The 15,215-nt window shown below is 40.6% G+C and overlaps 1 protein-coding gene across 6 annotated transcripts in view; it reads right to left on the bottom strand.

Annotated features, from left to right (window-relative positions):
* TSPAN12 (tetraspanin 12) overlaps positions 1 to 15,215 on the bottom strand; it is a 63,702-nt gene that overhangs the window by 47,858 nt on the left and 629 nt on the right. The window contains exons 1-4 of one of the 6 annotated variants that reach the window (XM_029955736.1): positions 15,044 to 15,105; positions 14,521 to 14,656; positions 1,750 to 1,832; positions 129 to 264 (exon numbers count right to left, since the gene is read on the bottom strand). In XM_029955736.1, coding sequence (XP_029811596.1) covers positions 129 to 264; positions 1,750 to 1,832; positions 14,521 to 14,656; positions 15,044 to 15,090 — 402 coding nt within the window. In that variant the 5' untranslated portion in view covers positions 15,091 to 15,105. Of the gene's footprint in view, positions 1 to 128; positions 265 to 1,749; positions 1,833 to 14,520; positions 14,657 to 14,821; positions 15,017 to 15,043; positions 15,106 to 15,215 lie in introns of those variants that run through there. The other 5 variants (XM_029955751.1, XM_029955761.1, XM_029955758.1 and 2 more) reach the window with 5 other exon arrangements.

Here is a 15,215-nt window from a genome sequence, read left to right as displayed (position 1 = left end):
CAATTACCACAGATTAGAATACTGCTATCACGGGTCCCTAAGCACGTAATCTTGTGCACTGATGAAAAAATAATACAGTTCTGGTTGGTCGTTTTACCCATAACAAAGAGAAGATATAAACACCATACCCATGCAAGAAGTAACAGATTTCTTTTCACTGTTCCACAGTATCCTAACATCCCCACAATGATAAGGAAACAGCAAACAGCAATCATGACTGGGTGAACCACAGGAAAATAAGTCAGGATGACAGCCTCCTCTACCCTGAAAGAAGAACAATAATGTCATGTTATACATACAACAGAACCAAAATGCACCCAAGACAGAGTACGAGACACAGTTGAGATTCATGTTAATAATCCTTGAAATCATCATGCTTCAGGGGCACCTGAGTGGCTCAGTCGGTCGGTGTTTGACCTCAGTTCAGGTCGCGATCTCACTGTTCGTGGGTTCGAGCCCCGTGTTGGGCTTTGTACAGAGAGCTCAGAACCTGGAGCCTGCTTCGAATTCTATGTCTCTCTCTTTGCCCCTCCCCCGTTAACATTCTGCCTCTCTCTGCCTCTCAAGGGTGAATAAATGTTAAAAATTTTTAAAATAAATTATCATGCCTCAAAGCTATGACTATAGTGCTATTTTCAAAATCACTGCACTATCACTGACTCGCTTATTTTTGTTATGTTTTGCTTAGTTTTTTTATACAAGTGGTAGCATTTCTACCTCCACTCATTTAAAATATGTAAGATAGGGGTCCCCAGGGGCACTTGGTTGGCTCAGTCAGTTAAGCATCTGACTCTTAATCTCAGCTCAGGTCTTGATCTCAGGGTAATGAATTCAAGTCTTGCACTGGGCTCTGCAGTAGGCATGGAGCCTACTTAAAAAAAACAGATGGGGATCCCCAGTAAGAAGTCAATCTGCTATTAGCTCTGAAGTTGTAGCCTGAGGAAACACACTTCCTGAGGAAGTAGCCCCACTGCCACTTTCCAGCTGAGAAGAATCTCCCTCCTCCTCTCTGATCTGGGAATTCGCATGCAGCACTTTCTCTGCCTGGCAACTAATCTTCCCCCAAAACGTGAAACACTGCTATGCGAAAGGAAATTAGTCTATATTAAAAGAAAGAGGGAGGAAGATGATTTTTGCTAGAGAACTTTTTTGCTATGAAAAAAATCATTAACTAGAACCATACTAGTAAGAGTAATAATGACAAAAACTTAGCCATTACTGTTTACTAAGCTCCACTTTGGTTAGGACTTTACAAAATGTATCTCAGTTAATTAATCCTTCCAACATTTCCGCGTGGCATATGTGTCAGTTCCCATTCAGAGATGAAGAAATAGAGGCTGGGAGAAGTTAAGTAACTTGCCTTTTGTGATGTTAGTGGATCAATTTTTTGAAATTTGAGAAGAAAATGGGAATGCTGAGTTTGGTTTTCCTTAGCTGAGAGATATGAGGGTAAGAAGGTGTCAGCGATAATTTTCTTATAGAAAAGTAGCTACACTGTTCTTTCAGCACAAACGTGACATGGTTGACCCACTGTCCAGAGGACAGGCAACTGGTGTTAGCATCCCCAGACGTGTTCTCTAGGACAAGTGGCATCCCTTAATGAGAATGCCAGAAGATGCAAGGGTCTGTAACAAAGCTTATTGATTGGGGAAGAACACTACCATCTAAACAGCTAAGGGCAAAGTTACTTAGAAACTTGGGTCTAAGAAAACCTGACGAAAGAAATCAATCATTAATTACAAAGCTTACCTTGTTTCTGCAGTTAAAGTCAGGACATTATTTAGGTAGTCCCGCATCCAAGCAGAAACTGCCAACACACTGATGGACATTAACTGGAAAGAAAAAAATGCAAATTGGTTACCAACATTCTCTGCGGGATTAATCATTTTAAAAATTAAGGATTTTTTGTTACATGAACATTGTGCTTTTCCCCCAATTACCATCTAGGAATTTACCATTACGATAAATATCTGCCATTTCATTTTGTAATCATGCCATAGCCCCTAAACAGAAGGTCACCAAATAGGACACATATAGCTAAGCTATTACATGGTTGATTCCAGGTTTAAGGCAGGAATTGCACAAGATGAAGAGGCCACAGAATGACTAAATTATCAGATGTACAAGATGAGCCTAAAACACGTCATATGCAGTGGCCAGGAAGCAGTGGAATCCGTACGACTGATACTGCCAAGAAAGTCACAGGAACTAACTTGAAAGGGCTTCCGTTGGCTAAGGGTCAAACAATTTGAGTATCAAAATAATAATAATAATAATAATAATAAATGCAATGGTTTGAAATACCAAATACTAAAATCTATGAATTCAAATAATAATTAAAACTCACCCATCACCTTTGTAGGATGGTGGATACTCATTATTCAGAAAACTGGTAAGAATCCAAGATTTATCCTACCTTTCTTATACAAAAGAACTGAAGACTCCATGAAAGTCTTATAGAAGAATTTCTGCCAATACATGCATAAAGCATAACAGAGTATCACTATTTAACAACACCCTCTGAAATAATGGATCTCTAGGCAAAGATCCTCAGGGACTGCCCACATTATCAGGCCAGTCTTTCTCAGTTGTATCTGTACATCAAAATCACTTAAAACTCTTTAAAAAAAATTACTGAGCCCAGAACCATCCTGGACAAATTCTTGAAAGTGGGGCGGAGGCATGAGAAATGTGTAAGGTTCCACGGATGTTCTAATATGTAGTCAGGACTGCGAACTGCATAATGTGAAAGGCTAACTTCTAGAATGAAGACATTAGGTGGAAGTAAAAAATACCAGACCCCATTGCTTAGTTTTAATGCCACAAAGAGGAGACAATGTCCCCCAAAATGTGATACAATTGGAAGTACAGAGATACCTTTGAAGTATTTTTACCAAAAAGTCAATCTGAATCTAACCAAGCCTCCAGCTCTAATTATCAGTTTATAGGAAATACAGGGAATAGATTTAAACTTGTTAAATGCCACCACGGGGGTGCAATCAGCAAAACTGAGAATGCGAGAAATTTCAAAGGACAAATGGTCTGATTTCTCCAATTAAAAAAACTGGCCAAGTGGAAAAAAGGAAGAAAGGAGAAACTATTAATAAATTTTAAAAAAATTTAAGAGATTCCCCACAGCAATATGTTGACCTGATCCTGATTCAAACAAAACAAGCACAGAAAAGACATTTATGAGATGACTGGGGATATTTTCACATGACTGGATATTTGAAAATGTTAAGAAATTATTGTTTTATATACAACAGTGGTATGACGATTTTTTAAAGGATCCTTTTCGAGATATATGCTGAATGGTCAAATAAATATTCACGATGCACAGGATTTAGTTGGGAGGTTATGTTGATAATTCGGTAATAGGTAATTAAGGATTAATTATACTGCGTTTTCTACTTTTGTATATGTTTAAAATTGCCCATAGCTTTTTTTAAGCAACTATATAGAACATGTTCAAAACGAATCTTCCTGGGAAAAGTTTTCAACTTTTCAAAAGTTGAAGGTTAACCCCTAACCCTCTCCTATTTAGATGGAAATATTTTCTAAAGTGTATCCGTATGTTTTTAAGCACAATGTAGTGAAATTCAACTTAATTTGATATTTAATACCTTCTGGCATATTAATGAACATCATTTGCCATTATGCATTATAGATTTAACTTTAAATTCATTAAATAATGAATATACAAGATAGGAAAGAGTCTGTACTGACTGAATCAAGCATTGGCCATGAGAATGCTTTCTGGGGGCGCCTGGGAGGCTCAGTCGGTTGAGCCTCTGACTTCAGCTCAGGTCATGATCTCACGTTCATGGGTTCGAACCCTGCGTCAGGCTCTGTGCTGACAGCTCAGAGCCTGGAGCCTGCTTCTGATTCTGTGTCTCCCTCTCTCTCTGCCCCTCCCTGCTCATGCTGTCTCTCTCTGTCTCAAAAATAAATAAAACAAAAAAAAAATTTTTTTAATGCTTTCTGGATAAAGGCTCCAAGGCAAACAGAATATGTAGAGCTCTATGACCTCTTGTACAGGGAAGTATGGCTGCCTGCTTGGAAAATCAGGTAGTGAATTTGCTCATTTCTTCATTCAGTGGCAAATACTGATCCAACACCTGCTCTGTGTTAGATTTAGAGACCCTGCCATGAATAAGAGATGCGAGATCCCAGCCTTTGTGAAGCTTCTTGTGGAACACGAGGAATAAACAGATAAAGTAGATAATTAAGGACTGTAAAGAGTACCGTGAAGCACAGAAAAATGAAGTCATCTGTACAACATCCTACCGGTTCTAAGTGGCAAAGCCAAGATTCAAATCCAGGCCATTGGTCTTTGGAGTTCAGGTTTAGTCACTAACTGCCTTCCGAGTTTAGAAATGAACATATCCGGGCACCCGGGTGGCTCAGTCGGTTCAGCGTCCAACTGGCTCAGGTCATGATCTCACGATTCTTGAGTTCTAGCCCTGTGGCAGGCTCTGTGCTGACAGCTCTGAGCCTGATTCAGATTCTCTGTCTCCCTCTCACTTTCTCTGTCCCTTCTTCACTGGTGCAATGTGCCCATGTTGTGCTCACTCTCGCTCTCTCTCAAAAAATAAATAAATAAACGTTAAAAAAAATGAAATGTGTCAATTTCCACAGTGAGGAGACTAGCCCACACAGCATGCAGGGATCTTCTTTTAAAAGGGGAAAGATAAGATGGGGGTTAGTCTGTACTGCCAGACTAAGTCTGAGGGTCTTAACTATATCCTTTGGGGAATGGAATCCTAGGAGTCAATGGCCTAAACAGATTACAAATCCTGGGACCACAGTTCAGAGAAGAATAAGGCCGGTTTTTACTATCCTCATTTCTGTTGGGAATAAAAACAGATTGTAAAAGTAAAAACTAATAAAAGCTACCCCGTGGGTCAGCCACAGTTTATTAATCATGCTTCTAGCTTCTGTCAATTTGATGTTTTAACATCTGTTCTATATGTTCAAGCTGGACACACCTTGGTCCGAACAAACGAATAATGTGCCTGAGCCACCTTGCCGTGGCTGCCTGCCCTCCACCGCCCTTCCGAGGAGGTCTGCTTCCAGGTTCACACTCGGCATTTGCAAACACAAATTGACCAATCCAGACCCCACACCCCAACCACCTCTTTTATTGGTCTGTCTCACTCATGCCCACTCTACGCCTGCTTAATCACAGCAAGGTCCCAATGCCAGACGACCAGGACACCCCTGTACTCCAGAGGCTGCTGAAATTATTTATACTAGCCAATCCAGAACCTACTTACTTTGTCTTGCCCATTCCTTGTTGATGTAGCTACAACAAAAGTACTTGCCCCATCCCTTTCTCTCTGCCTTGTGATGGCCCCCAGTGCTTACATTTTGGCCCTGATGGAAGAGACGTGTACTGTCTCTCTCAGGATCTGTAAGTATAATAAACTATCTATTCAATGGTAGTCATCTGATCCGTTGGCTTCTCCATAGCTAAATTATAATAGAACCTATTAAAACATACAGGGCTAGCAGGGCACCATATTCTCCCTCTACTTGACTTGTATGTGGGCTTTTAAATACCTTGTAAGTTTCACAGGAGCCAGAAAACTCTATTAATGTCGTAGTTTATTGACTTCAAATTCTTGTGCAATTACAAATAATTCTCTCCTCTCTTTATCATTTAAAAAAATTTTTTTGTCTTTTATTTATTTTTGAGAGACAGAGAGAGTGCGAGCAGGGGATGGTCAGAGAGAGAGGGAGGCACAGAATCCAAAGCAGGCTCCAGGCTCTGAGCCGTTAGCACAGAGCCCAATGCTGGGCTCGAACCCATGAATCATGACCTGAGCCAAAGCCAGACACAACCGACTGAGCCACCCAGGTGCCCCTCTTTATCATTCTTTAAAGTAATAACTGATCTTGGTTTCTCTGTCTTGTAATTTATTAGCAGCTGTTTAGCCAATTTCCAGTGTCTTAGTTCTGAGACAGGTTTCAATAAATTATCAGATTCTTCATTTTTGGTATAGTATATTATTAGTGGTTGTCATTATACACATCTTCCATTTATAACAAAAAATGTATATATCTTTTAAGTGGCATATTCCAAAACATTTATAGTAGGGTAGAATTGGTTAAATGCATGGGCTTTGAAGTAATTCTTCCATTCAAAAAATATATATTGATCAACTGCTCTTGGCCAGGTCCTTTGTAATGTGGTAGAGATACATGGATGGACCATAACAGGCATCATCTCTATTCTGTGGTGAAATTTAGTAAGAGAACACACCCTAATCAACCCATCAAAGACATAAATGTGTAGCTGCAAACTGTAATAAACTCTGGGGAGGAGTAATACTGGTTGCTATAAGAATCCTATTTGTGGTGCCTGACCTATCCCAAGGACTCAAAGGGACATCCCTCAGAGAGCTGAGGTCTGAAGGATAATTATACAAGTTCATTATGGAAGAGCAGTTGAAAAGTACAATCCAGCCAGAAGGAAGAGCAAAGATCCCAGGATGGAAGGCTGCATGACATCTTCATGGAAAGGAAATTGGCATGTGGTAAGAATGGAAAGCCAAGCAGGGACCAGAATACATGGTCTTAGAGGCCATTTAAGGCAGATAGTCTTGGCCATAATGGCTGTAAGAAACCATTAAATCAAAAGCCTTGGTTTGTAATTCCACCTTGCTCCTTTTTAGCTCTGTGACTTTGGGTGTTATTGAATCTTTCCTAAGCCTATTTCCTCACATACAATCTGTAGGATAATAAGGGCGACTTCACAGAGGATTTACGCAATGAAAAGACGGACTAGGATTCTTATATATATTACCTACTACTATCTCAAGTCACTTTTGACCTCAGGGCTTTCTCTTAATCTTTCTCAGTCAACTTAAGAGACAAGACAACTCCTAGATCAGTTCAGAAATGCAGTCTTCAGGTATTTAAAGGTCTAGCACATGGCTGAGGAAGAAAGTTCCGTGATATAGCTACCTACTGGATTGCACGGCCATTCTCAGTTTTGACATTTCTGAAACGGAACTCATTTCCATTCCTCTCGAAACCTGTGTGTCCCTCCCACTGTGTTTCCTATCTCAGTAAATGGTATAATCAACGCTTCAATCACATAAACTGGCAACTTGGCAGCAGCCTGAACCTCTCCCTCTTCCTCAGTCCTACAGCTAATTATTTTCAAGTCCCACAGATTGTTCCGGCACCACGGCTGGTGAATTCTTCCCCACTTCCTGCCACTTCTGGCTAGTTCAGGCCCTCAATCTCTTGCCAGGTAATTACACTCACCTTATAATGAACTCTCCAGCTCACAGAGGCCACCTCAAATTCACCCTTCAGTTAGCTTTAGGAAACACAGATTGAGTTCTTCTGCTTATACAGCTCCCACAGCTGCCCTGAGGGGGCCTTCCCAGCTCTGGTTCCACTACCCCCAACTCTCTCCTAGAGAGTCAAGTTTAAACGCTTCAGTAGGGCACAGAGGCCCTCTTCAGTCACCTTTAAATGATCTCTTCAATCTGTTCCCTGCCTGCTCCTTCCCACACACATTCTGTACTCAGATACAGAAAGCTGCCTGTACCTCGCCAGCGATGCACCACGCAGCTCCCCCCAAGCCTCTCCGTCTTTGCCGGTGCCATTCCCTCTGCCTGGAATGCACCTGCCCCAGCCTTCCCATCCTCACCAACAGAGCAGCTCAACCTGACTCTTCGAGACCACCTCAAATAGCTAGGATGTAAAGATGTTCTCCCAATTCCCTCCTTACCATCTGGCACGGACTTCACAGAGCAATTATCTACTGTTTCCTATTTTCACCCACCCATCTCATTCCATAGACCACTGGGTACAGCCCTGTCACACAGGAGGAGACCGGGCCCAGCGGTGAGACCCAACAGATATTACACGAATGAATGAGAAAATGATTAAATTGAAGAGAGACAATTTCAACTTGCTAGATGAGCTAAGCCAAACTAGGAGATGCTTCAAGAACTAGGCTACTACTACTGGAAATTTTCCAGTAGACAGATGCTTGCTGAATTACAAGATCAAAGATTTATATATCAGGTCAGAAGCCGGTTTAAGTGTTCTCAAGCGTCCTTTAAACTACAAGCTTCTATTTGACTATGGTTCTTTTGCACAGTAGTTACCCAAGCATTGCAGCTGTGCCCAGAACATTAGTCAAAATAAATAATATCAACACAAAGCCCTATCTTATGGCGAACAAGCAACTCTGAGAATAAAACTGCTTTTTATTATGACATTATTTCCAGCTGCATTAAATGTCTGGAAACAGTTTCATTCTCAAAGAGTGATTTTACTCACTGGGGTTGAGAAAATCATAGCGGTAACCACACAGAGTTCATGCTGTAGCAAGAAACAAAGCTAAAAGGAGATGAGGTCACCTCAGTACAAATCTTGATGCTATTAAATCTACAAGCACAAATAATACAAGCAATGCAGGACCCCTTCCCAATAACAGCATTTTCTACTAGGTTTCCAAATGAAAATAAAATAATTCTTCAACTGTCATTCATGATGGTTAAATTACTAGGAGCAGTATGATTATCATACGTAACTAGGCATATACGTCCGTACACTTTCTCCAATAGTGCAAACTATTATTTGTAGTTGAAGGAAACGTTTAGAAAATAACCCGAATATTACTCTAGAGAAACATACTTAATCTACTACTTAGCAGGACATCTGCAGCATTCTGTCTTGCGAAACATTTAGAAAATGCTAGCTCTCCACAAATACTTGTACATATGAAATTTGCTATTGTTGGAGATGTATTCTGGTTTTGCTCAAATCTAATTATGTAAAAATAAATATTGAATCAAGTTGTTTTCTCAATCATAATCTTACATGTATGCACAGTCCCTAAACTTACTAAGAAATGTAGGATTTTGGTTGCCACCAAACAATAAAAGCATAGTCACAAAATAGACTTTCTAATTCCTTCATAATCTATAGCCTCATATAAGAGAACAGTTCAAGGCTGTTCAAAGCTGTTCAAGGCTGACAGATATTTAATACGATCTATCTTAACTTTACTTTTTATGTCAAGTCTGGTAGCAAAGAGCAGAATGCAGAAGAGAGATGGGGAACTTAGTTACAGTTCTCTCTCTACAGAGAACTTGGACAAGTAATTCAAACTTCTGGAACCTTTGTTTGTTTATCCTGAAAGTGAAGAATTGGACTAGATGCTTTTAAAACTCCCTTTGTCTAGGGGTGCCTGGGTGGCTCAGTCAGTCGGTTAAGTGTCTGACTTCAGTTCAGGTCATGATCTCACAGCTTGTGGGTTCAAGATCTGTGTTGAGCTCTGTGCTGACAGCTCAGAACCTGGAGTCTGCCTCAGATTCTGTGTCTCTTCTCTCTCTGCCCCTCCCTTGCTTGCACTCTGTCTTTCTCTCAAAAATAAATAAACACTAAAAAAAATTTAAGCACTAAAAGTTTTAAACACACAAAAAAAATCCTTTGTCTTAAAAAAAGAATTGAAATAGTTACTTATTGAAACATAAAGTTAAATCAAGTCTTGATTATTCAGAGGCTGGCAGGCCAACATCAGTACTGTTCTGGTCTGCTGCAGGGACACGTCCCAAAGAGTCCCCAGGCCCCTCTCTAAAGGGTGGTCTTTATGAACCATGTGATGGCTCATCTTTGTTCAGCTGGGGCCACACCATATAAAAAACATGTACCAGCTTTGCCCCTGAGACTAAAGCTTATTTAAAGTTTATTTTTTAAAAGAACTAACATTTGTTGGAAGGCTCTCCCCTAGTACTTAGAATTAAAGAACACATCAAGGCCTTTCAGAGTATAAAGTTAAGGGCAACAATTTAAAAAGCTGTATTTTTATATGACTACATAAATGCCATGCGAATACAAACATCTACTTGCCAAGAATCTCAGTAGGGTCTGCCATGGGTCAAACGCCTAAGGTTCGCTACATATGGCCAAGGAAAGAGAAACAGAACGTTAACTTTCTGTGTCTCACTTGCCCTGCATATATCCCAAAAGTATGAACCAGATTCCCTGTCCACTTTTTAGGTTTTCTTTTATAAGCTTCTTTTCTTAGTTCAGTAGAGTAGTTCCTCTACTCTATCTTTGCTACTATCTTTAGTAATGGTAGGTGAAAAACAGTGACTCTTATCTGCCAGTGAGAAATCAGACTTAAAAACTACAGATGGGAAATTATATTTTTAGAAAATAATAAGCAAACATATTTGATAAATGTTAAGTGCTCACCAACTTCAAGAACTTCCAAAGACAACCATATTTATCCATAGTTGTAACAGCAGAAAATTATCATCTATGAATGGCAAGCATTCATATCATAAAGCCACAGAAGTTGTCTTTAAAACGGACGAAAGCTTTCATTTACTTAAATAATATGCCATTTAAAGAGTAAAAGCGGGATAAAATTGAAGTGAAAATAGCTCATTTCCTTGCTCCTTTGGGGCCAGAATGCGAATCATGGCTTCAAAACAGTTCTTGGGGCAGTTCATCCACGTGCACCGTGTCCCATGTGACCTCCCCGCTACAAACCCACGGCACTCAGGACGAACCGTGTGTCAGCTCCCCTACAGCTGTAGCGGGTGGCGCTTCTTCAGAAGGTGGAAAAGCCACTCAAAAGAGGGCACATCAAGCTGATTGGTTCCATAGCAACGGAAAGAAGTGCACTTGTGATCTTGAATTGTCTCCTCTTAGACATGTCTCTGCCTCGCCTTTAGAAAAATTCTCAGGATGTACTTTAAAAAACACACACAAAGCACTCTGTTCGACGTCCAGCTCTCAGAACAGCAAAACAAAATTGTATAGGTCCTCAGTTAAGATTTTCGTTTTCTTTTCCCTAAAGTCCTTTTGGGTTGAGAAAGAAGGAAAGATGGTACCAACAGAGTAGAAATAGGGAAGGTGGGGGGCAGGAGGGACTATTTAAAATGTCGAGTGATGAGTAAAATGTTTCAGCTTTTGATCCCAGAGGTAAAGAGGACAGGTTTCTCAATCTTCCAGAACTAGTGGCAAGAATAATCCCCTCTCCATACTCAAGGTGTGAAGTCTGATGTAAGAAGTTGGGCTCATATGCTACACTTGTTTGTCTGCTTCTAATTCCAATGAGAACCGAACACAGGGACTAAAGCCGTGCTCCTCAATAGGTGGGACGCAGACCAACAACCTCACAGAGGAGCTTTAGAAATGCAGACTTCCAGGCCCAAGCCCCTGCAGTACTGAATCAGAATCTGCATTCTAACAAGACACCAGGTGATCCGTATGCATGTGCAGGTGAGATGCACTGACTGCTCCAGAAGACGTGGAATTAGGAGTAAGACAGCGTATCCCTTCCTGCTGAGGATGTTTATCTCCCCAGGGCAAATAAATTCACCTCCGTTTTCAGTGCTACAACTTCTATCACACTCGGAGAAGAAACATTTTGAACTCTGAATCCCTGTTCGGCCACTCACTAGCAAGTTATTGTACTTCTCTGAGTGACTTCTCTTTACCCAAAAAAGAAACAAATAATTTTCCAAGGCCGTTATGAGAATTAAATGAGAGAGTAGTCAAGAATGCCCAGGAATGCACCCGGCACAAGGCTGACAACTACGTCTGACTCAGTAAGAAAACACAGGATCTGCAAACATTGTTTTAGCACTGAAAGAATAATGCCAATTCTCCCAAAGTTGGATATACATTGCATACAATTCCAACAAAAATCCCAACAGATATTTTTAACTATATAAAATAAGCTTAAAATCCATTGGGAAAAAGAAAGCCTAACTAAAACAAGAAAGGCAGGTGCTTTGAAAGAACAGAATAATATGAAAGAATATACAAAATCTTAGAGAAAAACGTTTTAAAACAGCATATAAAAATTTGTTGAACTATAGGACAGTAATAGCATAAATGAAATCAATGAACAAACAGTAAGGCAAACCTAAATGGCAAACAGTAAGGCAAACCTAAATGGTAAGTACTTAATGAATATGAATTATGAAATAAAATAAAATATGTGAAATATATACATGTCTAAAGAAAATTATGCTCATGCTCAATTGGGAAGAGAGGAAATAAAAAAGCAACAGTGAAATAACACTTTAAGACATTCAAACTGACAAAATTTAATAAAAGTGTCCTAACACCAACAAGATGGCAATAAATATTTGTGTGCATATAATGGCATGTATTGGTGTTCTTCTTTCTAGGGGACAGATTCCTGGAGGAGGGATTCGGGGTCCAGGAAATGTAGTAGTGATAGCAGTATTAATCACAACAGTAACAATTCCTGCTTTTACCACCACAGGGGTTCCTTTGATTGAGCACTCCACCTCCTGATAATCTACTCGAGCATCATTACTGTAGCAACAGTGGTAACAAACACAAGTACTACTGTCTAGTGTTACTACTACCACATAGATAGCACAGTTAGGCACCGCTGTGTATATTAACTCTAATCCTCACAACAATGAACTATAATCCCTATTTCACAAGCTAGGAAACTGAAGCACTAAATGTGACTGGCAAATGGAAGAACTGTATAAAGATGAGTTCTTTTGTCTTCGTTTATATCACATATCCTCCCACAAAGCAATCCCGCATGAGAAAAAAAAATAATTTAACAAAAAAATATCGTGAATGTACATATAAATGTACACGAATGGGTATATGTGGACAGCTATGAGTAAATACATCTTCGTACGAAATGTTAAAAAACACAGAGGGATCCATAGCAGGCGGTTAACAGGGATTATTTTGTTGGAGGAGAAGCTGGGCTGGAGGAGGGCCAGACAGAAGAGGAGGAGGAAGGCTGGAGAAAGGGGAAGGGATCTCAATAAATAAGTAAAACATGCACTCAGAAAGTGAGAAGGTTGAGGTACAGGATAACAGCAAAGACATGATATTTAACATTTTGGGGGGCAAGAAAGAGCCCTGGAGGAACTTAAGGAATAGGTTTTTTTAAGTAATTCATTACTTGGAATAGCAATTTTTTGGTTAAATGATGGAGGTTTTCTTTTCCACCCACGCAATACAGATTATATAGAAAATTTCCAAATCATTATTCTTTGGACAACAACACAAGTCCTAGTAATTCCGAGACTGAGAACACAGGAATCATGCATGCACTCTCCGGGAGCGAGAAAGACTCTCACCATCGGGCCATCTGACCTCTAACCTTCACTAACCTACACTTAGTTTTCTCATCCACAAAGTAAGGAAGTTCAATCAAGTCATCTTTAAATTCCCTTTTAGTTATAAAAATGTGAAGATTCTGTAATTAAAAAGCATAAAGAAGAAAAGTGAAAAACCAGTAAATTGAAGTCACAATTACAACACATTTAAAAAAAACCCACAAAGTTTAAAATCTTAATAAACTTATAGCTAAGTGGGCGATTTGATGATCCATTGAAAAAATATACATATGTGGAATTAAAATCTGCAATAAGATCAATAAGTGATCTTACATTTCCAAGTGGTGAATTTAACTATTCAATGATTTTTAATTTTCAGGCAGAGAAAAAAATATTGCCAGTTTAGATATCTTTTCAGATTACTCATGGAAGGAAGGCTGAATTTGTCACTTTAAAATGGAGGCACCTATGGGGACAAGTTCGAACCAAAATGTCATCCTCCAGAGACCACATGTATTAGTCTTACAAAAGGAAGCTGGTCAATGCCAGCTGGTCAGCCACATAAATAAATTACACAGTAAACTTTCTAACAGAAAAATGTGAATATAAATTATTAATAGAATACGAAATTGGCAAAAATTACTTGCTTAAGGATGACAGCTCCTTGAAGCAACAAAGTTTTAATTTTTATATTTTCCTCATAAATTTTACAAATAATAATGTGATTATTAATAACACTTAATGAAAATTTATGCCTGGGTGCAAAGCATAGAAAGTCACTAGCTCATACAGCATAAATATTTCCATTAGCTTGTTAAATTTTATGTATTTTATTTCCTTTAATGGTTATGGGATTTTCCAAAAGCATACACAAAATTCCTTAAAACTTTGCCAACTTAGAAATAGTTACATGAAAACCACCTTTTCAGGCCGAATGGAACCTCCTAGAAAAATCTACCCAGTCTTTCGATAGGGTATCTGTGTCTGAATTCCTACAAAAACATAGTTAAGACTGCTCTACCCCAACCAGATTTTATAGGCTAGGATGAGGTAAGGAAACAATTCATGGCTTGGACAGTTATCTAAAATTCCTGAAAACAAGCAGTTCCCTAAGTGTGTGTCATAATTTTCTTATCTACCAGCACAAGCACGTGCATTTATTTATATCCCGAGCTTAACTTCAAGTCTAATTTTACTGCCACCAGTATCCAGGCGTCGATTTCTCTTTTCTAATTACAAATGCCACTTCAGCTAGATCAAAGGCATTTTAAGGTCAAAATGGACTTCTCCGAAAAAGAGAGAGTGCGATCCTTTGTAATTAATTACTGTTTCGCCATGCCCTTTGGCGCATTAAGTGGTGGCTGGGGGACACCGCGTCCAGCCGTCCCCACCTGTTGGTGCCGTGGAACTGACTTACCCAGAAGAGCAGATTGAGGGCATAGAGAAGGCAGCGCAGGCACTTCACGGAATCTTCTCTGGCCATTGTGAGCCCCGTCAGGGAGAAGCCCCATCCTTTCACCACATCCTCCTCTCTCCGGCGAGGGAGCTGAGGTCTGCGGGGGGCGGAGAGGACAGGGGACTGATCACCGCGCTCCTCACCCCGCAGCCCATCCCTCCTCCGCAGCCCTCAGCCGGGTCCCGAGTCCGAGCCGACGCCTAGGTCATTCGAGACATCGCTTCATCGAAAACCGATTGTTAAAGTTGTAACTGTAACCCACACTCCCTTAAAGTTCCAGACCGGCTTCAGATAACACCTGCTGAGAAGAGAAAAGACTGACTCCCGGATGAATGAAGGCACTCAGTAAACTCGCGTTCTCAGGGGACGCGCGGCGGTGTCCTCTGCATTCTGATGAGACGCTCTTGAAAACGTCCCTCAGTCCACGCCCCTCCTGGGGGACAGCTCAGCTCGGAACTGTCCCGAAGGTTGGAAACCACCCTACCCCCGGGAGACGTCACTGGCGTCCGCGAGCGCGAGTGTCCCCCGCATGAGGACAGCTCCCGGGCCCCCCAACTCCGCACCCCCCTACCCCGTCCCGCCGCGCGAGTGTGAACCCGGGGCGCTGGGGGGCGCGGCGCTGGGCTGGGATTCCGCCCCGCGACTAGGGTTTCTCG

Source organism: Suricata suricatta, chromosome 2 (assembly GCF_006229205.1).
Source record: "Suricata suricatta isolate VVHF042 chromosome 2, meerkat_22Aug2017_6uvM2_HiC, whole genome shotgun sequence".
Classification (NCBI taxonomy): Eukaryota; Metazoa; Chordata; class Mammalia; order Carnivora; family Herpestidae; genus Suricata; species Suricata suricatta.
The sequence above is the reverse complement of the archived record's forward strand: the minus strand, read 5'-3'. Positions and strand labels throughout refer to the sequence as shown.